The sequence below is a fragment of the Equus asinus genome, chromosome 5 (assembly GCF_041296235.1).
Source record: "Equus asinus isolate D_3611 breed Donkey chromosome 5, EquAss-T2T_v2, whole genome shotgun sequence".
Classification (NCBI taxonomy): Eukaryota; Metazoa; Chordata; class Mammalia; order Perissodactyla; family Equidae; genus Equus; species Equus asinus.
Genome location: NC_091794.1, coordinates 85,251,708 through 85,275,401, shown reverse-complemented (window position 1 = coordinate 85,275,401; position 23,694 = coordinate 85,251,708). Strand labels below are relative to the sequence as shown.

Here is a 23,694-nt window from a genome sequence, read left to right as displayed (position 1 = left end):
GCCCATGATCCCAACTCGTGAACCCCAGGCTGCCAAAGCACACGAACTTAACAACTATGCCATCAGGGCAGCCCGCCGACAAAGATTTTTATCAGCACGATCTAGTATTTGTGTTGAAACTACCTGAGAGCTCAAAGCAGGAGTCTGTCCTCACTCTCCTTGCACACCCCTGGAGATGGGGTGTTCACTACCTCCGAACACAATCCTTTTCATTGTGGGACACTTCTGACAGACACAGAGGTTGTTCTCAGCCCCTCGTTATCTCCACGGGTCCCAGTTCTGCCCCTGGAGCCAGGCAGGATTATATTACTACTCCTCCCTGTGTGCCTGAGTCTCTTTTCTCCAAGGTTAGTATCCCCAGTTCTTCACTATCCTTGGCCCTCTACAAATTGGACTGTGGTCTCTCCCTGTCCCCTCAAAAGTATGGCAACTACAATTGAACACAACCCTCCAGCTATCACCTCCCTCATTCTCAACCCTATACCTCTACAGATGCAACCTGAGATCACATTAGTATGGGGCAGCCATCTTAACACGGGATTATATTGAACCTTCAGCCCAAACCTTTTTCGTGCAAAATCTTTTCCTTTTACATCCATCCCTATTCCACTTTACTTCAGGGGGTTTAGTCTATCATTTCATCCACTTTAGGTGCTTTTGAACGCTAGTTTGGGCCTTGAAAATGCCAGCCACTGAGTCTAGCACATTGAATACGCTTTCTGTGCCTTTCCCCCAGCTGTTTATAGACCTGTCGCATGACGATCCTGACCCAGCCAGCCCGTGTCTCTGGGACCTCAGTTTCCTCATCCAATTACAAACAAAAGGGAAGTGAGGAGTCTATTAATAGAGTTTGCGTATTATGTGTCAGACGCTCTGCCAAGCCCTTTGCAAACAGCATGACCTCTAACTCCTCACACCAATTCTACCAGGGAGGTGTTATTATCATCCTCTGGTATCTACAGATGAGGAAAACAGGCTTTGCAGGATTTGAACCCAGCTGTCTGGCACCCACTCCAATGCTTTTAGCCACCGTGGTTCATGGCCCCACCCCAGAGCAGGATCTCTGGTACACGGCCTGGAAGAGAGCCCTGAGGCCCACCAATAGTGACTTCTCACGAGCTGCTCACCAGCGCTCCTTGGGGGCCCTCGAGCACCCCCAAGTCCCACTCGTGGATTGGAAGCAGCAGAGAGCTGGAGGGTTAAGAGGACATGAGAATGGCATGACAGATCCTCAGCCACAAGGATCAGCACATGTGAGAAGGATGATCCCAGAAAAACGGGCCCTCCCCTCAGCCCACGCCTTGATTCTGCTCCAGAACGCGGAGGATGCAGAACTTCAAGAGGGCTGCGGCGAAGGTGTTGGCCAGCTCAGTGGACCCGGCACTTTGGCGTCAGAACTTCAGGTAGGCTGTGGAACGTAAAGAAAGTGGTGTTTCTTACACACCTGAGTTGGAGTCTGGGAGCCAGCCCCCCAACGCCCCGGCGCCAAGGAGTTAGACGCATGGGCTCATTCTGGGTTCCCAACTAAGAGGCCCTTTCCCAGATCCCGCAGGGGACATGCTTAACTTCACACCTGTAATTCTTCAGAGAGCCCCTCAAATTGCATACGCTTCAGGCCCCCCAAAACCTTCTCCTGTTATTAGCCCTATTTTATAGATGAAGAAAAATATGGCATAGAGAGGTCAGGGAGGTTACTCGAGGAGGCAGGGCTGGGAGGTGCTGAAGTCAGGATTCAAACTCTTAACACACTCAGATGAACCCTGAGTGACCGAGGGATTTTCCCAGGGGATTCATGTCTTGAAATGCAACTGTAGCCTCTGCTTCTATTTTTACATTTTAACCCATGACTAAATCCTTATTTATTAATTTTTTAAAGGAAATTGTTTGAGACACTAAGATTTATCAAATGACGATTCATAGTTACTCAGTCTTTTTTTTTTTTTTTTTTGCTGAGAAAAAGATTCGACCTGAGCTAACATCTGTGCCAATCTTCCTTTATTTTGTATGTGGGTTGCTGCCACAGCATGACTGCTGACGAGTGGCGGAAGTCCACGCCTGGAAACTGGACCTGGGCTGCCAAATTGGAGCACGCCAAACTTAACCACTAGGCCACAGGGCCGGCCCCTACTCAGTCTTTTTATCCCTTGGCTGAACACTGACAGCCCCTGGCTTAGCTTTGCTATGAAACACTTTTAAATTATTTTTTATTAGAATAACAAATTTAGAGTCTATACCTATAATGGATCACTGTTTAAAAACAAAAATTCTAAAAAAAAAAATTAATGCTGAAATACAAATTAATAGGGAAAAAATTTTCGCAAGAATATTTCTGCAAATTCCTCCTATCTGAACACTCCTTACATCTGATCACAGTTCTCACACGTGATTTGATAAATGCCGTTGGGACCAAGTGTCCCCCAAAATCAGTCAGTTGGGTTCCTACCTTACGCCTACGCCAAAATTAATTCCAATAGATTAAAAAACTACACATAAAAAGAGAAACCATAAATGAGTTAGAAAAAAAATGGGAGAATTTGTGCCATAAGCTTAGAGTGGAGAGGGCTTTCTTACGTCTCACAGAAAACCTCCAAACCAGGAAGGAAAGGGTCTGTTTGTCCAAATCAAATTGAAAATTCTTTCCTGGGTAAGGAAAACAGAAACTCATGGACGAAGTCAAATAACAATTGACTAATAGGAAAAGAAAATATTTGAAACAGATCACAAAGAGCTCATTTCCCTTATCTTTAAAGAGCTCCGATGAATCAATAAAGATAAAAGACAAATAATTCAATAGAAAAATAGGCAAAGGATGTAAACAGCTGGTCACGAAAACAAGGCAAATCGGTCTTAAATATTTGAAAAAACAACCCTCCGCCTCACGTCTGAGGGAGATAGAAGCTGGACTACGATGAGACTAGACGGGCGAAGATCACAATGTCTGATGACCCACGGTGCTGGCGAGGTTGCGGTGTCACAGGCCGTTTTCATCACCGCTGATGGGAAGGTAGGGTACCATTTCTGTGAAGAGCACTTTAGCAATATCTTCCTAAAGGTAAATGCTCATCTACCCTTTGTTGTGGGTTATGTCCCCTAAGATTCCTATGCTGACGTGTGAACCCCCAGGACCTTGGAATGTGACCTTGATTGGAGATGTAGTCAGTTAAGATGAAGTCACACTGGCATAGGGTGGGCCCCGTATCCACTATGACTGTTATCCTTATCAAAAGGGGAAATTGGGACGCAGACACACACAGGGGGAAGGCCACGTGTACACCAAGGCAGAGATGGGCTGATGCGTCTACCAGCCAAGGAACCCCCCAAAGGGGCCGGCGACCCACCCGAAGCGCGGGGAGAGGCCTGGAACAGATTCTCCCTCACAGCGCTCAGAAGGAGCCCACGCGGCCCCGCATCTTGATCTCGGACTTCCAGCCTCAGAACTGCATCCATTTCTGTTGGAACTGAAATAATTCCCTGTGAAATAATACATTTCTGTTGCTTCCCCACCCGCCGTGTGGTACTTGGTGATGGCAGCCCGAGTGACTTAGCCGCTGCGACGCAGTGAGGTGGATTTATCGTACTGCGTCTGTGCACAGCTGCAAAGTGGGGCAGAGACCGGGGTCTACACGGCAGGATTGTTTGTCATTGCTAAAGACTGGAGCAACCCAAATCTCCGTCAGTCAGCAGCTGCCGCAATACGCGATGGGACATCCTGACGGGGGGATATTTTCAGCGAGGAGGCAGCGTAGCATGTGCAGATGGGAATTATCTCAAAGGTTGATTATGAAGTGAGAAAAGCAAAATGCAGTGGTGAGAGAGAGGGCCTCATCTGTAGGAAAATACAGAGAAACAAAGCAGAAAATAAATGTGCAAATATTTGCTTGTAGCTGCATACATTCTATTGGAAAGATAGACGCGAAGCTGCTGAATTCACTCGTTCCCGGCCTGCAGAATCTCTTTGAGGCTCACAGAAAGATTTCTGCTTCCACTATAAACACACCTGTCCCTTTTGAACCTTTTACACTGTTTATGTATTACCTGTTCAGAAAAAAAAGTCTTATGGGGAACATCAAGATGTTTCTCGTACTTCAAAACCCAACACTGAAAAGAGAAAATACAGGCGTTTTGGCTTTTCATCTTTTGGACATAACAGCTCTTCATACCTGAAATAGGTTATTTCAGAAGATGATACCTTCTCTCTTATCTCTTCGTTTCGAAACAAAGCACAAAATTTGTTTTTAAAATACCTAAATAAATCATAAAAATGAAGCATAAGATGCAAGAATTCTAACGCTCTCATGGATTGAAAGCAAGCATATCTGTTTTTTAATCCCTAGCATGTAAATTTCAGTCGACAACGATTGTTTCAGCAGATACGCAGGCCCTGAACCAAGCCTGACAAAATATTTTTAATTCATTTGCCTATAAATCTTGCTTTTCCTCCTAAAATTAATCTAAATTCTATCGAAGAGTAGGCCTGACTTACTAAATAGAAAAGGGTCAAAAGTCACCTTTAAAAATAAGGCTTCTGGGGGCTGGCCCCGTGGCCGAGTGGTTAAGTTCGCGCGCTCTGCTGCAGGCAGCCCAGTGTTTCGTTGGTTCGAATCCTGGGTGCGCACATGGCACTGCTCATCAAACCACGCTGAGGCAGCGTCCCACATGCCACAACTAGAAGGATCCACAACGAAGAATATATAACTATGTACCGGGGGGCTTTGGAGAGAAAAAGGAAAAAATAAAATCTTAAAAAAAAAAAAAAAATGTGAAAAAAAAATAAGGCTTCTGATGAAATACGAACTTTTTAATACAATCTTTAGGATCAGACTGATCTAAAATAAAATAAATTTATTCAAAATACCTTGCAAAAAGGATGAAATGATTTTTTTTTTATTCAAAAAAGAGTTTGCGAGGTCATCAATTGCTGTGAGTACAATCTGAGGGTCCAAACACGTTGAGAAGTGCGCCCGAGGCTCACCGTGTATGGTTGTACAAGTTGCGAAGAGCACAACTCCAGGGGGGACCATTCAGATCATAATTCAAATTGTGCAGTGCACCGACTGTGCAGCTGTGCATATCAACCCTGGGGCTACTGAAAATACTGGGGAGCTGTGAAAGGCTTTTGGATAGGGGAGGGTAGGTGTCAGAGCTGGGGTCACATGGATTGTGACCTCATGTGACCTCCGGTTGGCCTTGATTTTGGAGGCGCTGGCAAAAGAAATAACCTAAGTTTTCTCTGAGCCTCATAACCTTGATTTTCCTAAGGTCGGGGAGGAAGGACCATCCGCCAGGGCCCATAGTCACTTCCTTGGCCTGTGCAACTCACAGTCTTCTTCAGTCACTCGGCAGCTGGGAAGGAAGGCCAGAAGAGGGGACTCTGTCACGCCCTCATCTCTGCTCCTACCCTAACGGAGGCAGAGGCGGCCAGCACAAGGAGCCGGGTGGAGGGGGCTGGACCTTCAGTGACTCTCAGGACATTAGGCCTCCAGGACCAGCTCTACTCTGCCTTTCTGTGGGACCTTTGGCAAGTTTTCAAGCCTCTCTGGGCTTCTGCCTCCCTATTTGCAAAATGCAGAGAATTATTGCCATTCCTTATGCCATTATGTGCCATCTCCACAGACCTCATATTTTGTAAGATTCTATTCCCTAAGCTGTACTTAGATTACTTTATATATATGTACTTAATAATTATTAATTATTGTTATCATTATAAAGGATATTTTTGGTTGTGAGTGACAGAATTGATGGACTTACATAGCCAAAAAGTCTACAACTAGGAATAGCTTCAGGCAAGGTTTGAGCCAGCAGCTGTTACCAAGGATCTGTCTTCTTTCAGTCTCTTGGCTCTGCCTCCTATGCTGTGTTGCAAGGTGGCTTCCAGAAGCTCCTGGCACTACTTGCTTTTCTCATTTGTGATTCTGTACAAGAATCAGGGAGCAAGAAGTGGAGAGCTTGCTTCCCCGTTAGCTCAAAGACAAGATGTGGAATGAGACTCATTAACTCTGGTTGGCCTGATTTAGGTCACATGCCTTTTCTTGACCAATTTCGATAGCCTGGAGGACGAGATAGTCTCATTTGCCTATGCCACTTAGGCCCTGCCCCTGGAATGGGGTCATTTCTGACCAGATCACATGGCTGGGAAATTCCCAGGCACTATTAGGAAGGGAGAAGGGGGCAAAGGGTGCTGAAAAGACAACCAGCAGTTTCCGGTGGCATGTTTATTAGCCAACGATCTCTGGAACAGTTCATCAGAACTTCTGATCAGCAACTGAGCTGCACATGAGTGACCTCCAGGATCTTCTGAGCCGGTTGCAATGACAACCCCATCTGTGGGTGGCCAGACTGATCACGTGAGCTGACATCAGCCGGGCCGGCAGCAAGCTCCTGACTCTGTGGTTAGATCTGGCCTAGATGCAAGTTCATCCCTGTCCCACTTCCAGTTCTCTGCTCCCGTCTGAATCTTCCAGATGGCTCAGTTGGAGATTGCGAGTAAATCTCAAGGTGACTTCCCAGGCCTGTGACTGCCCTTTTCAGATACAAGGGGACCTCCAAGAGCTGGACTCGGCAAAGAGAATGCAACAGAAATGGCCACAACAAAACACAGCCCGAACGACTCCTGCTTACTCGTGCGTTGACGCACCAAGCATCTGTGCCAGATCTTGTCCCAGGGACCCATCTCCACGGCACCACAGTTAGGTGGGGAGAGGGGGATGCCCCAGACCATTACAGTTCACTGTAGAAACACAGTGAGGGAGGCCGCAGGGGTGCCCTGGGCCGCAGGCCCCTCCCTGTCCCAGGCCAGAGGAGGTGAATGTCCACCCCAGCACACTCAGTGGCAGGGCCACCTCAGCCCAGCCTGTACCTTCCTGGCCCTAGGAAAGGCCAGCTGCCTCTCTAGCAGCTTCAAGATTATCACCAAGGTTGTGTGCCCCGGTACAGAGGAGGGGTGTTCAACCCCAAGGCTGGGGCCCCAGCCCCTCTGCACACCCCCAGGGCTCTGCGGAATTGTCTCTGGTCATTCGCTGCAGGGGCTCTGGGGCAGGGAAGCGGGGCAGGCCCACTCACCCTTCGCCTACCTTCAGACCCCAGGTCTTCCTGGATCTTCAACCAGATGGGGTCACTGGTTAAGGGAGTGCACAGTGAGACCAAAGGGCAAACGTCCCCAGCAACTACGCTCTCCAACAGACCCCTGAGTTAGGCATGGCCCAAGGAAGTGACCAGTACTTCTGAGCCTCTGTGGGTTTGATCCCCTTGTCTGCAGCAAATGGGGCCAGGCATGCCTGGGATGGAGAGAGCCTGGCTGGTCCCCTCCTCGGCTTTGCCTAAATTAATGGGCTGTGTGGCCAGGAGCAAAGCCCTTTTCCTCTTTCAGTCTCCCCATCTATAAAACAAAGGTTAATCGATCTCCTGGGGCTTTCCAGCTCTAACAGTGCAGACTGCGAGCATTCCAGGTTCCGAAACGAGGGAGCAGGGGTAGCTGAATCGGGGGGCAGGAGGCCCATCTGGCCAGGGCCCCAGAGACACAAAAGCCCCAAGTTTAGACTTTGGACACCATCTCCCAGTGGGATCAAGCTCGGTCACAGGATCCATCTATACCAACAGAACCTAGCAGATCCCTGGCCCTATTACCAGAACATGGTGCCTGGAAGGCCCATGAAATTATACTTTTTTTTTTTGGTGAAGATCAGCCCTGAGCTAACATCTGCTGCCAATCCTCCTCTTTTTGCTGAGGAAGACTGGCCCTGAGCTAACATCCACGCCCACCTTCCTCTACTTTATATGTGGGACGCCTGCCACAGCATGGCTTGCCAAGCAGTGCCATGTCCACACCCAGGATCCGAACCAGCGAACCCCGGGCCATGGAAGCGGAAGTGCACACTTAAGCGCTGCACCACCAGGCCGGCCCCACCCATTTATTTTTAAATAAACTTTATAATTTGGGAATTAATTTTAGATTTACAGAGAGTTGCAAAGATAGCACAGAGAGTTCCCGTGTATCCCTTTTGCCCCTCCCCCCAGTTTCACTTTCCCCTAATGTTATCATCTGACGCGACTGTGGGACACTTGTCAAAACTAAAAAAAACAACCTTGGCCCATCTCTGTTAACTGCAGTCCAGACCTTATTTGGGTTGAACCAGCTTTTCCATTGATGCTCTCTCTGTTCCAGGAGCCAACCCTGGGTACCACATGGCATCCAGGCGGCGTGACTCCTAGTGTCCTCTGGTCTGTGACTCTTTCTTTCAGTGCTTTTTGTGACTCTCAGTTTCGAGGAGTCCTGGTCAGATATTTTGTGAATGTCCTTCAGTTGGGGTTTGTCTGATGTTCTGCTGTGGGGTTATGGGTTTCGGGGAAGATGTCACAGAAATTGAAGTGACCCCTTATCCCATAATATCCGGGGTACATGACATCCACTTGACTACACTGGTGATGTTGACCTTGGTGACTTGGTCAAGGTCGTGTCTGCCAGGTTCCTCCACCGTAAAGATACTATTTTTCCCATTTCCTACTCTATTATTTAGAAGCAAGTCACTAAGATCAGCACACTTTCAGGGGGAGGGGAGGGGATAATTAAACTGGAGCGGGGAGAATTTCCATATATTATTTGGAATCCTTTGGTAGGGAAGATTTGTTTCTTCTTCCCCAGCTCATTATTTACTCAACAATTTATTTCTATACCATGAGTACAGACTCAACAAATGCATGGTTTGTACTTTGGGATACAATCGAATACTCTGTTATTTATCTTATTGCCTAATTGTTGCAGCTTTGGCCATTGGAGCCATTGGGCTCCTGGGTCCCTCTGACACACCCATCCTTGTGTTTGGAGCACTTCCTACCGCAGGCACCACATGCTCCAGGCTCACCTTTTCCCTTCCCTAGCCCTAGAACCAGCCATTTCTCCAAGGAAATCATATATTTTTAAAACAAATCTTTGAATTACTTTGTCAATAGTCCAAATATATCGCACTGCATTTGTATATGTGATGAAAAGAGTTCCTTTGCTCCATTACAGTTTAAAACATACCTCAATTTTTGTAGCTCTATGGGAACAAGTCTTTTTTGAATATACCAGGAGCCTCAAAACATGGGAGCCACCTGACTTTTTCTTCACTTCCAGGGGACCTTGTTCAATTTAACCTCTGCTGCCACTCTGCCAAAGCTTGGGGGTGGCCTGCGTCCCCTTTCTACGAAGGTGACCTAGCTCCTGTGTGTTCCCCAGTCTGAGCTGCCCAATGGAGCAGCGAAAGGCCAAGGTACTTCCTGGGACCGTTCCCTCTCCAGCCTTCCCACCACCCCCTACCCCCCCCACCCTTCCCCCAGGGGGTGACCAGCCCTGGAGCTCTGCAGACCACCCCCAGGCTGCCCAGGTAGGAAAGCAGGTGACAGGAGAGCAGGCAGGCTCCAGGAAGGAAGCTGGCAAGCCCAGCCACCCAGACGGGCGTGCAAGGGGCAGAGGGGGGTGCCTGCGCACCGTGAGATCCAGAGGGTTCCTGGAAATGGGCGACAAGGTTTGCAAAATCCAGCTTTAAGTGGAGCAGGGGTTCCCCGGAGCAGCCCTGGGTTCTATAGAAGAGAGTCAGCTTCCCAGGAAAGAGATGCTTCCCAGAGCCGGAAGAGAGGGAGACTGCGGCTCACTCTGGGAAAGCAGAGCTGCGTGACTCATCGCCCAGTCCTGCCGGCTCCCGCTGGCACGGTGCTAGGCAGCCCGGGGCCTGGGAGCACAGGCGGAGTCCCTCCCAGTGCCAGCCCCAGAGGAGGTCCCAGGCAGGCGATCGAGGTGAGGCACGTAGGGACACAGCAGCACTGAGGAAGTAACTCAGCATCTCGGGAGCCTCGGCGGGCTGCACCGAGGAGTTGACATCATCACAAAGAGGAAGGGAATTGGCCAGGCAGCGTTGGGGTGGGAGGGAGGGGTGGCACTCCCGGGCCGGGGAAGCAGATACAAAGGCACGGAAGTGTCACCAGCACTGGCGCAGTGCCTGCACCGAGTGAGCACTCCTTAAGTGAGGCATTATCGCTGTGGTTGACTTCTCATCCTTACGATACCAACCTGCACTCATTACTTAATATTGTTACCGTCTTAGAGGCAGTTACTACAGTGAATAAATGTCTAACGTCACCGAACTTTTCTCAACTATAAAAGGGACTATTGCAAAGATGAGGGGTGCAGCATACGCAGCGCTCAGTGGGAGCGGTCGTGAGCAGGACGACCCCAGCACTGGATCTGAGCTGGCACAGGGAGGGGGCTTGTTTTCCCCTCTCCTCGGTGGCCAGCCCCTGGGGTTGCTGTGCCTGGGGGCTACAGAAGAGGGAACCCTTTGGGGTCTTTAATGGTGACCAAGCAACAAAGCAGGGACTTGGCTAGGTGGGGTCGGGCAAGCTCACAGGAACAGCTTTGAGACCGACTAGAAATACATGCTCCCTCCTCCCTGGGGACTTCGGTGGCCTCCCGGAAGAAGCAGATGTAGACGTGGAGAGGGACACCCTGAGGAGGGTGTGAATTCCAGCTCTACCAGCGCCGGGACCCTGGGCAAGAGACCTCACCTTCCTGAATCTCAGCGTCGGTTTCTCAACTCTACAATTAACATTAAGATATTTACAAGAATATTTAATGCCCCGGCTTTGTAATAGCAAAAAATAAAAAAATCCTAGAAATAACATGCAATAGCAGGGGAACGGATAAATAGCTAGTAGTAGACTCCTAAAATGGAATGCTATTCAATAGTGAAATAAGTTATAGGTACACAGGCAATAGAAATGGATTTTTAAAAAAACATAATGCTGTGTGAAGAAAGGAAGTCACATAATTAGAGAGTGATTCCATCTGCACAAAGTTAAAAAAAATCAAAACTAAACGATATATTAGGGATTCATACAAAGGTGTAAAACTAACAGAAAATCGAGGAGCTGATTAGCATCATTAGAACAAAATCCAGGAAAGTGGTTCTTCCAGAGGAGGTCGCGGTGCAGGCTGCGGTGGGCCTCAAAAGGACTGGCACGGGTCTGTTTTCTAAGTTGGGTGGCGGAAACGTGGAGGTTTTATTATCATTACTGGCATCCCTTCAGCTGTATATAGATATAAATACATAAATGTATAGAGATAGTGCATATGGCATCTTTCACAATAAACAATTTGAGGCTAGAACCCTAATTCCTATGAGGCAGAGGAAATGTCAGTAAGGTATTGCAACACAGCAAACACTCAGTTTTCAGTGCTTTGGCTCCCTGGGCCTCAGTTTATCCATCTTAAAGTGAGCTGGTGGCACTGCTGAAGCTTTGTCCTCTAGCACGTGGTTCTGGGTCTCTGTTCCCACACACACACAAATACACTTGAGAGCAGGGGCTAGGCCTCATCTTTGCACCAGAAGAGTGTCCCCTCTGCCCTAGGCCACTGGTGGTTTCAAAAGTGGCAATGGTGGCACTTGGTGCCCTGGAATGGAGCTCCTGGTCCTGGTTCCAAGTCTTGCCAGCTGTGACAATCAAGCTTTTTCTGAGCATCTCAAGGGGAAAAATGGCATCATAACCTCTGTCGTCCTCACCCACGTCCACGGGTAGACACTATAAGGTGTGTGCTCGAGTGAGGGATCCTGCCTGGTTGACCCGGGAACGTAGAAGCATCCTCAAGGAGTGGGTGGGTGCATCCTGAGCTGGGTAAGAGAGCATTCTGTGGGGATTCGTGTCAACGTACCTCCTTTGCCTGGTTTTCTGCTTCAGTCGTTGTGTGTCTGCTTGCTGGACCTGTCTTTCTATTCCGCTAAGGGCCTTATTTCAGAAAAAGTGTGTCTGGCCCTGGGGGCGGCCCCACCTCTGTGCGCCTGCTCCTGTCACGCTGTACCTGTTGAGTGTTCCTGTCTCAATCTGAAAAGTGCCTGTCTGGGTGTCCCTGTCTTTATAACCATGGACCTACCTCCAGCGGTGCGTGGACCGGGCTTTGAGGCCCTGATTCACTCAATGCGCCCCTGACTGGACCTCCGTCAGTGGAGGCGTACCTGTCCAGCGTTCTTAGGTCTGAACGTACCTGGCTCTACCTGTCCCTGGGTCGCAGCACGCACCTGGGCAGTCAGTGCCTGACTCGGTGCGCATAACCGCTTCGGCGTGTCTACCTTCCCCATGCGGGCCGTGCACGCCCGCCCTCCGGGTCCCCCAGCCGCCGGGGCGTCGGGGCGAGCGGAGACGGCTGCATCCCCGCGCCCCCAGCGAGGAAGCGGGGCCCGGCCGGGCTCGCTCGGGCTGCGGGGGCGGGGCCGGAGCGCGGGGGCGGAGCAGGAAGGGGCGGTGGCCGCTCCGCCCCCTGCCTCCCGGGCCGGTTATCCCCGCCCTGGCCCAGCTTCCGCGTCATGGTCGTTACCACCACCTGCCCGCCCACCCGGCCCGTATAAAGACGCCGCCGGCCTTGCCCCCAGGACTCGGCCCCATGGAGACGCCGCCGGCTGCGGCGGACGCACGGCGGGGTGAGCGCGCGCGGCGGCCGAGGGGCGCGGGCCTCGGGGTCGGGCGGAGGAGGGGGTGGGGAGGGCTCCGGCTGGGACCGGCCGGAGGGGGAAGGACGTGAGGCCGGTCTCCTTCGGCCTCGCCGGTCCTCGGGACCCCCCTCCTCAACTTAACTCAAGTTGGGGGAGCCTGGGGGAAGGGGCACCAAGATCCAGAGGGGGAGCGTGGGGCTCGGGGCCGGGACAACCTCCGCGTCACCGAGCGCGAGGGCCAACCAGAGTTTCCCAGCAACTTTTCTCGCTCATGGGTCGCCCCGGAAACTTCCCCTCCCCCGGTCCAGGAGTCTAGCTACGGGCCTTGCGCCTCCTGGGCCTGGACTCCGAGCTCGCGGCTGCGATGGCCTCTGCGGGGAAGCCGCCGGCCCCCCCACCCGCCAGCGCACTTCCAACCCCGGGTTTCCACCTGAGAGCCCCGCCCCGGAGCTGTAGGGGCTCGGCCAGGTTCTCGGAGGCCTCCCAGGACTTCTGAGTTCCCTGGGTTGGCTGTGGGGCTGGGGATGGGGTGGGAAATGGTGTCGGATTGCCTAAGTTCAAATCCTTGCGCCACCAGCTAACAGCTGGATGACATTGAGCAAGTTCTTAATGTCTGTGGCTCAGTTGCATCCTTTGTATGATGGGATGTGATCATCTCTAGCTGGGAGAGCTTCTGAGAGGACTGACAGAGATAACACGTGAAGGTGGTTTTGCATAGTGCCGCTAGGCCCTATTGGCCCATCCTGTTGCGTGGGGAGGAGGTGGCAGAGGGGTGGGAGAGAGCCATTCTCTATGCCTAACCCTTGTGGTTGTCCCACAGGAGCTGTGACAGGTGCATTCCGTGAGCCTGAGCTGTGAGTGTCCGGTTGAGAGAGGCCCACCCTGGAAGCCAGCCCAGCCATGAGTCGCTGGGAACTTGAAGACAGCCACTGCTGCCAGGGTGCCCCCAGGCCAGCCCAGGAGCCCCCTGCTGAGGACGCATCAGCTGCCGAGCTGCAGATGAAAGTGGACTTCTTCCGGAAACTGGGCTACTCGTCCTCTGAGATCCACAGTGTCCTGCAGAAGCTGGGCGTCCAGGCCGACACCAACACGGTGCTGGGCGAGCTGGTGAAACATGGGTCAGCAGCCGAGAGGGAGCGCCAGGCCCCATCGGACCCCTGCCCGCAGCTCCCTCTGGTTCCCCGGGGCGGGGGCACCCCCAAGGCTCCCACCTTGGAGCCCTCTCCCCCAGAGGAGGACAAGGATGGCAGTGACCTGAGGCCCGTGGTCATCGACGGGAGCAATGTGGCCATGAGGTACGTGTCACTTGTGTGGCCAAGACCGTGGCCAGCGGCTGGGAACGGTGGCCCTGTGTGTCTGAGCGTCTGGTCAAGCGGCCTCCGGGAGAAGTTGGACCTCTCCTCGCAGACTGGGCTAGAGGAAGGGAAGACCCTTTACTGAGGCCCTACTGTGTGTGAGGAGGCTCCCTTAATCCTCGTGGCTTCTTGGAAGTGAGTTGGGGATGTTCTAGGGGTGAGAACGGGGGCTCGAGGACATGCTCAAAGTCACACTTCTGGCAGGGAGTGGAGCAAGGATTGGAACTCAGGTCCTGTCTCCGGGGCTTGGCTTGTGCTCTTTGCCTCTCCCCGAAGGCCAGCGCTCTCAGTCTCAGTTCCTCTCCTGTGACATGAGGCAGTATAGCGTTAGGGATCCGACTGTGGGTTCCAGCTCACTTGTGGAGGAGCCTCCTTCCTGGGCCTCTTCGGCCCCCCGAGGTGGTGGTTATGAGGAGTGAATGCACAAAACCTCGAGAGAAGCGAGTGCTCAGTAAACAGTCGGAGAAGTTGTTGTTGTTGTTATTATTATTCAGGCTCTGGAGCTTCTGAGGCCTTGTTGTCCCAGATCTGGGCTGCCGTGGAAGCAGGCCCAGCAACCAAGGCCTTTGTAGCTGTGACCAGGAGTGACCTGGGGGGTGTGTGACCTGGGGGGTGTGAGATGTGACTTGGGTCCCGTCTGATTCAGCTGGAGCCCCGTGGGCTGGACTGGGCTCTGGTGGCTTGCCCGGGGCCAGAGTCAGCACTCAGCTCCAGTAGCTCACCCCCACTGTGCAGGTTCTCACGGGAAGCAGGTCGGGTGGGGCCGGGGCTGCCACAGACCCCAAAGGTCTTCAATCCAGGCCCCGCCCTCTGGTCCTGCTTTCTCCAGTCCCTCCACGGGGCGGGCGGGCTGGTGAGTCACGGCTGGGTGGATCATTCACAAGGAAAAGTTCCTGTGGGTGTGGCTGGGGAGACCCCAGACCTGGGGTGGGGAGTGGGGAGGGCTCCTTTCCTGGCTGCCCTGAGGGATCTCCCAGGTGGGCTGCCTGAGGCCTGGATGCCCTTGGCCCCTCCCACTCCTGGCCCTGCTGGGCCAAATCAGCTGTCTGGCTAGTCCCAGCCCAGCTCAGCAGGAGTGCAGGTGGCCTTCCTCTGGCCACCTTCGGGTCAGTCTTCTCATCTCTGAAACGGGCTGAGCCTGGGTGGGAGGTTGAGGAAAGCTGAGGCCCGCATGCCAGCGGCAGCTGATCGCATCATGTGCTTTGAATGTTAGGGGGTCCCCTTTCAGCCTCCGGCCCTGCGCGGCTGGGCAAGGAGTCAGGACGGGTCTGGGACTCCTTCCTGGGGTGGGGGTGGGGGCTGGCGTGCTGAGCCCCGGGGGGAACCATGTGCTGTGTGTGTTTGTATCCTGGCAGAAGGAGGAGGGGCCTGGGAGGGAGGAGGGGCAGGTGGTGGCCGGAGAAGCCAAGCCGCCGGGGCTTTCTGAGCTGGGGCAGGAGCCGGAGGGGAATTCCAGCCTCGAACTTCCTGTCTCAGCTGCTACTGGGTTCCTGCCCTGCCGCCCCCTCCCCCCTCCCTGAGGGCAGGCGGGCCAGCCCCCACCGTATGCAAATTGTGGGGAAATTCACCTCTGTTTCCTTCTAAGGGAATTTTTCTCCACTAGCTGGGCCCAGCCCAGGCAGATCTTTTCACCTGGACAGCTGGTCCTGCCCTGCCCTCTGTCCTAGGGTGGAAGCAGCTGAGCTGGAGTCTCCTAGACTCACACATCTTCCCACTGTCTGATTAGCCAGGCTAGGGGACAGACCGGACTGCAGTGGGGGCGGGAGGGTGTCTGGTTTTCCTGTGCTGGCAGGGCTTCCTCTGCTGCAGAGAGAGGGACCAAAGTTAGCTGTGCAGAGACTCCAGGCCTGGGAGGGGGGTGTCGGGGATCCACTTGAGGGACTGGATATGTGTGTGTTCTCCTTCTGCCAAGAGTAAGGCTCTGACCACCTGCCTGGGGAATATTCTGGGGGCTAGGGCAGCTGAGAGCAGACTTGTCCCCAGCCAAGGTTTTTGATGCCCAGAGGGCATCCTGGAAGCTTTGGTGTCCAGTGAAGTCCCAGGACTTGCAGATGCTGGCCTAGGGTGGGGCGTACGCATGCACACATGTGTGTATAGAAGGAAGTAGGTGGATGCGTGTGCAGTCTGCATCTCTAAGATAGGGAGCCAAGTAGAGATGCTCACACCTCCCCACGGTCTCAAGCAGGCAGAGCAGGAGGCCCAGGGAAGGGAGTGAGGTGATGAGGGAAGCAGTACACCTTGTAAAGACAGACCAGGGCCCTGATCCTTCCTGGAAGGTCAGGGAAGGCTTCTCAGAGGCGGTGACACCTCACATGGGTGTCCTGAAAGAGGAGCAGGAGTTTGCCAGATGCCTCATTTTTCCTGTTCCCAGCCTGTTCCTCCCTCTTAACACTGTTCACGCTCAAGTTGGGGAGCTTTTTTTTCGCCTAGATAAACTTCAGGTCTTGCTGTTAGGGACAGCAAGGCAATCCAGTGCCCCCAGACGTGGGTTCCAGTTCTGTCTCTTACCACTAGCCAGGGGAGCTTAGATGAGTCTCGGAGCCTTGGTTTCCTCACTGTGGCTAGCCTGGTAAGGATGAAGCCAGGAGGTGTGCAGTGCGCCTGGTCTCCAGTAGGAGCTCTGTCCTTGCCGTCAGGGTTGGCACCTGTCTTTGTACCTGTCTGACATCCACACCTGTGGTGGTTATGAGCACAGGTCTGGCATTGCATCTCTGTTCCACTATTGCTGCTGTTTGACCCTGGCTACTAACTGCCCACTGTGGAGCACAGTCTCCCCTCTGAATAAAGGGGAAAGGGGCCTTTAGTGATATGACCCTCCTCAGGGGCTTGCTGATGATTCACTTATGCTCTTAGTCCAGGGCCTGGCTCGCAGCTCATAGTAAATGTTAACTTTTATTATAAGCAGCTGGCGGAGAGCAGGGTGGCCCCACCTGGCAGGGACAAGCACTGCCTTCAGGCTGGACTTTGCCTCCCCTACAATCTCCAGGGACCTTCAGACCCGGGAGCCCCAGCCTCACCCCCAGGCAGCCCCCGTGCCCCCCTCACTGCCCCACCTCCCTTTCTGCCTTCTCTTGGGGCTCCAGCTCTCACCCCCTAAAGCCACCCACAGGATGTGGTCGACCGTGGACTTGCCTCTTTTGCGTAACGTTGATTCTGTTTTATTTGCCAAATATGAGAGTCTGAGTTATTCACTGAGGGGTTCTGAGGGGCGGGGGCTGTTGGGGAGGGAGCCTCCCCAGCCCGGACCCAGAGCCTTCCCATGACCCCAGTGTTACCTGGGAGCCTCATCCCCCTCCCATCCTCCCACGAGCAGTTGGAAGCTTCACTTGGTTGGACTGTCTTTGGCCTCAAGCAACAGGAAAGTTGTCCCACTGACATGGGCCCTTCTTAAGGAGGCTGCAGACTGGGCCCATTTTTCAGATAGAGAAACTGAGCTAGCAGCATCACAGGGCTTGCTTCTGGATCTGGCCACGTTTGGGTGGGTGAGGTCTGGTCATCAGACTACAGAGGGGATGGCCCATCTCCCCGCTCTCCTGCTGACAGGATCTCCGGCATCCTGCAGACCATCTTTCTGTCTTGGGGTGGGGGCCGGGGAGGCATGCCCTCTCCAGAGGGGTGAGGAGAGGATGGGCTGTCCAGGTGTTTGGGGGAACCGGTCCTCTTGGGAGGAAAAGCAGTGTCCTTTCATTTTCCACTTAGGAAAGGCCCCTGAGCGGCCGCCTCCGCTCTGTCACTGCCTGCCCCCGTGTTGGAGGCTGGCATCCTGACCCTTCGCCTTCGCCCTCCTCAGGTCCCAGCCCCAAGGGGTTCATGCAGGACTCAGCTCTACTCCAGCTCCAGTCTAGAGCAATCTGGTTTCTCTTCGGTTAGCCGGAGCTGTGCCTCCCCCACCCCCACCCACAGTCCTGCCTAGTGGGGCGAGAGAGGCTGGTGACTCAGTCTGCATGTGTAGTCTGTCCCCGTGGTCCCGGCACCCCCCGGGGTGGGGCAGGAACCAGAAGTCTCCAGCCGCCTTTCCCCCACCCCCAGGTGTGTTGCAAGCGACCTGACCCTCCCCCACGTGGGGAGCGGGTGGTGCCAGATTCCTGGGCGTTTCCTCACTGTCGGGAGATGGGACCTCAGGGAAAGTCCCGGGTCAGCCATTCGGGGTGCTGTGGGAACCAGCAGGGAATGCAGGCCTTGGGCCCCCAGCCAGAGGCAGTAGGCTGAGCCAGTGGCTCTGCCACCCAGGCCAGGGCAGGGGCTGACTGTGTCCCTCCTGTCCCTCCCAGCCATGGGAACAAGGAGGTCTTCTCCTGCCGGGGCATCCTGCTGGCAGTGAACTGGTTTCTGGAGCGGGGCCATACAGACATCACAGTATTTGTGCCATCCTGGAGGAAGGAACAGCCTCGACCGGATGTGCCCATCACAGGTGAGTGGCATCTTGGGGTGGGGCATATCCCACTGCCCCAGGAGCCCTGGTTCTCCCTAAGGGAGGCCCTTTGGATGTGACTGACAACTTCCAGGCCTCAAGCAGGGAGCAGCATTTCTTTTCCCAGCATTTGCTACCCTCAGCATCTCTGCTCTGAACAGTGGTCACTGGAGGTCACCTTGTGCAGCCTCTGCCTCCAAGTACCGGGTTCCTCCCTCACCGAATGGTGAGGTGCTCTTTCCACACCCCCGTGGCACAGGGGCAGCATAACGTAGTGGCTGAGCCCGTGGCCTCTGGGGTCCTTCTGGCTCACTTGTTCTGAGCCACCTGCTCCTCATCTGAGACATGGGGTTGGGGGTGTGATAACCTCACGGGGTCGTTGTGAGTCCACCCATGGTAAATGCTCAGACGAGGGCCTGGCATGTGGTGAGTACTCAGTAGATGCTAGCTGTTGCCCTCGTTCTTACAAGTGCCCCCAGCCTTTGCGGGTAGAACCGAGTTTATCTCCCTAGATGTCTTGAGATCTGGGGGCAGGCTGGCTGGGGTCATCTGCTCCAGGAAAAGTGGCTCTGGGAGCTGTGTCCTGGTTATGGATAGAGCAAGACACTTCTCCCTGGGGCTTGTTCACAAACCCCTACAGAACAGGCGGGGTGAGCCAAGCCAAGACCCCCTCTGCCCTGAGCAGGCCTGATGTCTGGAAGAGGGAAGGAGAAGGCCCGGCTCTGTGCTCGGGAGCCCTTGCTGAGTGGGACCTGCAAGCCCCCTAGGTGTTCCTGGTTTCCAGGCAGCAAACTGTGACTGGCCCAGGTGAGGGGCTGAGGGGTGGCGCTGGCCTCAGCAGAGCCACTTCCTGCCCTCATGAACTGACCACCGGGAGGCTGGGGAGCCGCATGGGCCTAGCTCTGGGTCCAGGCTGGGCCCTGACTGGGCCCTTGCCGCCTCCCAGACCAGCACATCCTGCGGGATCTAGAGAAGAAGAAGATCCTGGTGTTCACACCATCGCGGCGCGTGGGCGGCAAGCGGGTGGTGTGCTACGACGACCGCTTCATCGTGAAGCTGGCCTTCGAGTCCGATGGGGTCGTGGTCTCCAACGACACGTACCGGGACCTGCAGGGCGAGCGGCAGGAGTGGAAGCGCTTCATCGAGGAGCGCCTGCTCATGTATTCCTTCGTCAACGACAAGTATGTTCCCGCGAGGGGCGCCCGGGGGGCTTGGTGTCTGGGGGGAGAGCAGGGGTGCCCTCGGGAGGGGCGGGGCTCCGCTGGGGGCCACGGCCTTGCATCCAGGCTGCTTTGGGAGAGAGACAGACATGGCACTGCGTGAGAAGGGTTGGGCTGGGACCAGGCCAGGGCAGGAGTTTTTTCATTTAGGGGATGGAGCAGTGGCCTTTGTGATGGAATATGGTCAGTGGTTCCCCGAGAGCCTCGCCAGTTCCCAGCCCTGAGTCTCTGACCAGAGGCCAGTGGACGCAGACTGAGCCTCGGATCTTCAGGTTGCTGGCCTCCCTCTGGCCTCAGAGAGTTCCCAGCACGAGAGGTGCCCACGTCTGTGGCCCTCTGGACTGGGACCTCCTCCTCCCCTCCCTTGGGGCGATCCCACCCAGAGCCCAGGGATGTCCTGCTGGCCCGGCACGAGTTTTCTAGGAACTGCCTCCTATTCTTCCTGGTGAGGCTCGGTGCCCCCCAGCACTTAGAAGTCTCCATTCATATCTCCCTCCTGTTCTGCAGGTTCATGCCCCCTGATGATCCCTTGGGCCGTCACGGGCCGAGCCTGGACAACTTCCTGCGTAAGAAGCCGCTCACGGCCGAGCACCGAAAGCAGCCGTGTCCCTATGGTAAGACAGCCGGGTCCACCCTCCACGGCCCTCCTCACTCTTCCCCCTTCCTCTCTCGCCTAAGTCGGCCTGGGCCCTAAGTTCTTCCTCTTGGGTCCCACCCAACCCAGAGTTTCCTGAGCCTCCCCCTTCCGCCACCCACCCCTGGTCACAGCTTCCCTAAGGTCCCTCTCACTTCCCTTCCAGGGAGGAAGTGCACCTATGGGATCAAGTGCCGATTCTTCCACCCCGAGCGGCCGAGCCGCCCGCAGCGCCCTGTGGCTGACGAGCTCCGTGCCAATGCCCTCCTCTCACCCCAGAGGGCCCCGAGCAAGGACAAAAGTGGCAGGCGTCCTTCACCTTCGCCTCATTCCGGCTCTCTGCCAACAGAGCAGGAGCAGTGCAGCCTGGATGGGAAGAAGCTGGGAGCCCAGGCATCCCCGGGGCCTCCCCAAGAGGGTCCGACCCAGACCTTTGCCCCGGCGGGTAGGAGCCTCCCGCCCAGTGGGGGCAGTGGCGGCAGCTTCGGGCCCACAGACTGGTTTGCGCAGACCCTCGATTCACTGCCATACACCTCCCAGGATTGCCTGGACTCGGGCATTGGCTCCCTGGAGAGCCAGATGTCAGAACTGTGGGGGGTTCGAGGAGGAGGCCCTGCTGAGCCAGGCCCACCTCGGGGCCCTTACGCTGGCTACAACCCCTACGGGGCTGAGCTCCCAGCCACTCCGGCCTTCTCTGCCTTTGGCCGGGCTGTGGGTGCCGGCCACTTCAGTGTCCCTGCTGACTACGCCCCCCCGCCAGCTGCCTTCCCACCTCGAGAGTACTGGTCTGAGCCGTACCAGCTGCCCCCACCCACCCGAGTCCTGCGGGAGCCCCAGCTGCCGGGACCAGGGAGTGACAGGAGCCCGTGGGGTGGGGCAGGCAGCCTGGGCAAGGAGCGAGCCAGTGTGTACACCAAGCTGTGTGGCGTCTTCCCCCCACACCTGGTAGAGGCCGTGATGGGGCGCTTCCCGCAGCTCCTGGACCCCCAGCAGCTGGCGGCCGAGATCCTCTCCTACAAGTCCCAGCACCTCAGTGAGTAAGCGGCCCTGGCGGCCCTCATGGGCAGTATTCCAGCCTCTGAGGGTCGTCAGGCTGGGCTTTGGGCCACCAAGCAGCCCATTTGCAGGCCCGGGGCCCACCCTGGAGGCTTGACAGAGGGAGAATTAAAGTAGGGAAGGGAACCCACAAACCAAAGATACTGTAGGATTGGTCCTGGCCCGCGTGGCGCCTCACCGCTGCCTGCGCAGGCCAGGAGCGATCGCCCTGTTGATACACATTGTATCTCTGTAGTTTAAGGAGACGCTGCCGGTACCGGCCGTCAGTCCATGGCTGAAGCCCAAACCCTCCTTTCTCTCGGAGGGCGGGGAGGGAGGCAGGGGGAACAGAGGCCTGGGCTGGGGGCCCTGTGCAGGCCCCCCACCTCCGCCCCGTCCCTGGGATGCCGGCCTCGGCTGGCTAGTTGGGCACCGTGTGCCTGCCCTCCAAGGGCCCCTCCTCTAAGCCAATGAGGCCTCGGCCGTGCTCTCTTGGGCCCGAGGCTTCATGTCAGTAAGCAAGATGCTTCTTAATAACCCACCTTCTGTCTCACTCTGTTTGCCTAGCCCATTGCCCCTGCCGGGGTCAAGGGCCCTGTGCCCCCACCCTTTCTTCCTCCCCCTTCCTCTGTACTTGGAGTCGCCTCGCCCTTCCCCAAGGGTGAGGGGACGCATGTTATGTGTGTACGGGTGTAATGTTAAATATTTTAAGTGGAAAGTCCTTGTCTCCTTAACACATCAATAAAGTACAACATGAGCCCCTCTAAGAGGTGATGGTCTTTGTTGTGCTGGGCTTGAGCTGGCCTTTGGGGGATGAAAGGTCAGCAGGTGGGCACCCGGGACCCGCCCAGTTCCACCGGCAGCGCTCCGGCCCTGTGGGGCCAAGGCATCCATATGAGGCCTTGGGCCAGGCCATGAGAGGAGGCTGTGGACATGTGGACGGGGCTGGGGGACAGTTGGGACGCAGAAGTATGAAAGGGCTTGGAGCCCTGAGGCTGCGGCGTAGGGATGGGGTGGCACTGTTGGAGGGACTGGGCTGCTCCCCTTTTCTGCCCTGTGACCCAAGCCGGGGCTAGGAAACCACCTGGCTGAGCAGAGGCTCCAGGAGAGCCTGAGGGAGCGGGAGTGGGGGGGCCCTTGGGTGCTTGGCTCTGGCCCCGTCCTCCCAGACGTGGCTGTGTCCTAGGCCCAGAGTCGCTGGTGGAGTGGGGGTGCTGGAGCAGAAGCAGCCTGGGGAGGCAACGTCAGGGTGACCTCCAAGTGGGGGTTAAGGGTCCTGGTCCCAAACTCAAGAACTGGCTCTGCCACCTATTGTCACCTGGGGCAAGTGACTCCCCCCTCTGGGTCTCAGTTTCCTCCTCTGTGAAGCGGCGATAATGATAGCACCTACCTCGTAGGGTTGTTGTGAGGAGTCCCTGGGCCTGGCACATAGTAAGTCCTCATTAAATGGCCTCTGGGTGGCTCTCCGTGGGCTGTGTTCACCTCCAGCCACCCATCGACCTTCTCATCTGCCCCTAGAAGGAATGAGGCCCAGGCAAGAATATGCATCCTTTTTTTTGTTTTTTTGCAGGTGGAAAAATGAGGTAAAACTGTAAAATATTTTAAGTGAAAAGCTTGACTGTCATATGATCCCCAAACAAACACCATCAGCTGGGGAAAATGGAAAAAATACCGTTTTAATAATTCTGTCTTTGAATATCTCACCTAATTTGTATTTATTGTTTATGAAGCTTTCATAGTGTCTGTATTTTTTTTTAGAAACTGCTTTACCACAGAACAGCTGTGTAGCACGTTGGAGAAAAATGCCACATTGGCAATCTCCCTGCATGTCAGCCCCTGCCCCATTCCCCCGAACATTCTTCAGGGTGACCAGGATGGAAATGATGTCAGCCAATGTTACCTCGAAGCCCCCACTACATGCTCTTCAAGGTGTCCTGTGCCTGTTGCTTCCACCCTCGTCGGGAGCTTTTATCTGCCCAAAGAAACGTCATTGCCTTATTTATAAAATATTTTTTCCAATCAAGAACTGTATTCCAGATTAAGAGGCTATTTATGGGCCTTTGTTTTTACGGGACAGGAAGCTAAAATACCGGACTGTCTGGTTCATTATCAGCCACTGGCAATGCTGAGTGACTTGTCCAAGGTCCCACGGAGGAGGCCAGATGGGGGCAGGGCCTTGAGTGTGGGTCCCCAGGTTCCACAGACCTGAGGAAGGGAGGGCCCCAGACACTAGTTTGCAGGGACTCTCAGGCTCCGGAGAGGGATGGAGGCAGGAGGGGCTGGGAGCAGGAGTGCCCTCAGCCCCACACCTCACAGCCCTCTTAGGTTTACAACGTCCACGTAGGAGTCCCTCCGGCACGACAGCTGACATGACCCCCTTTCCACCTGCTCAGCGGTCGGTGCCCCAGCGCCCCCACCCACCGAGCCCCCTCTGTCTAAGCCCACGGTGGAGCGTGAAGCCCGCGAGGCCTGGGGGTGGCGTGGAAGGAGCAGTAGTGCTCTTGCCCATCGCACCAGCCAACTGTCCGTAGACTTCGGGGCTCACATTCCTTGACCAGAACCAAACTCTTGGTCATTTGCT

General features: G+C 55.0%; 1 protein-coding gene and 1 long non-coding RNA gene across 3 annotated transcripts; one reads left to right on the top strand and one right to left on the bottom strand.

The window, feature by feature from the left end:
* Positions 1-10,744: 10,744 nt before the first annotated feature.
* On the bottom strand, positions 10,745-12,239 carry LOC139045327 (uncharacterized). The gene is made up of 2 exons (XR_011503475.1): positions 12,014-12,239; positions 10,745-11,061 (listed from the first exon to the last, which is right to left on the bottom strand). It is a non-coding gene; the product is annotated as an uncharacterized lncRNA (long non-coding RNA).
* Positions 12,240-12,293: 54 nt separating this feature from the next.
* ZC3H12A (zinc finger CCCH-type containing 12A) lies at positions 12,294-21,895 on the top strand. 2 transcript variants are annotated; one of them, XM_070510321.1, is made up of 6 exons: positions 12,294-12,446; positions 13,279-13,753; positions 18,085-18,224; positions 19,171-19,405; positions 19,952-20,058; positions 20,245-21,895. In XM_070510321.1, the coding sequence occupies exons 2-6, from the start codon at positions 13,359-13,361 to the stop codon at positions 21,117-21,119; spliced, it is 1,752 nt and encodes a 583-aa protein (XP_070366422.1). In that variant the 5' UTR covers positions 12,294-12,446; positions 13,279-13,358; the 3' UTR covers positions 21,120-21,895. The 2 variants fall into 2 exon arrangements, with proteins under 2 accessions (XP_070366422.1, XP_070366423.1); XM_070510322.1 differs by lacking the exons at positions 12,294-12,446; positions 13,279-13,753 and adding an exon at positions 13,763-13,948 and having other exon boundaries at positions 18,085-19,405.
* The last annotated feature ends 1,799 nt before the right edge of the window (positions 21,896-23,694 follow it).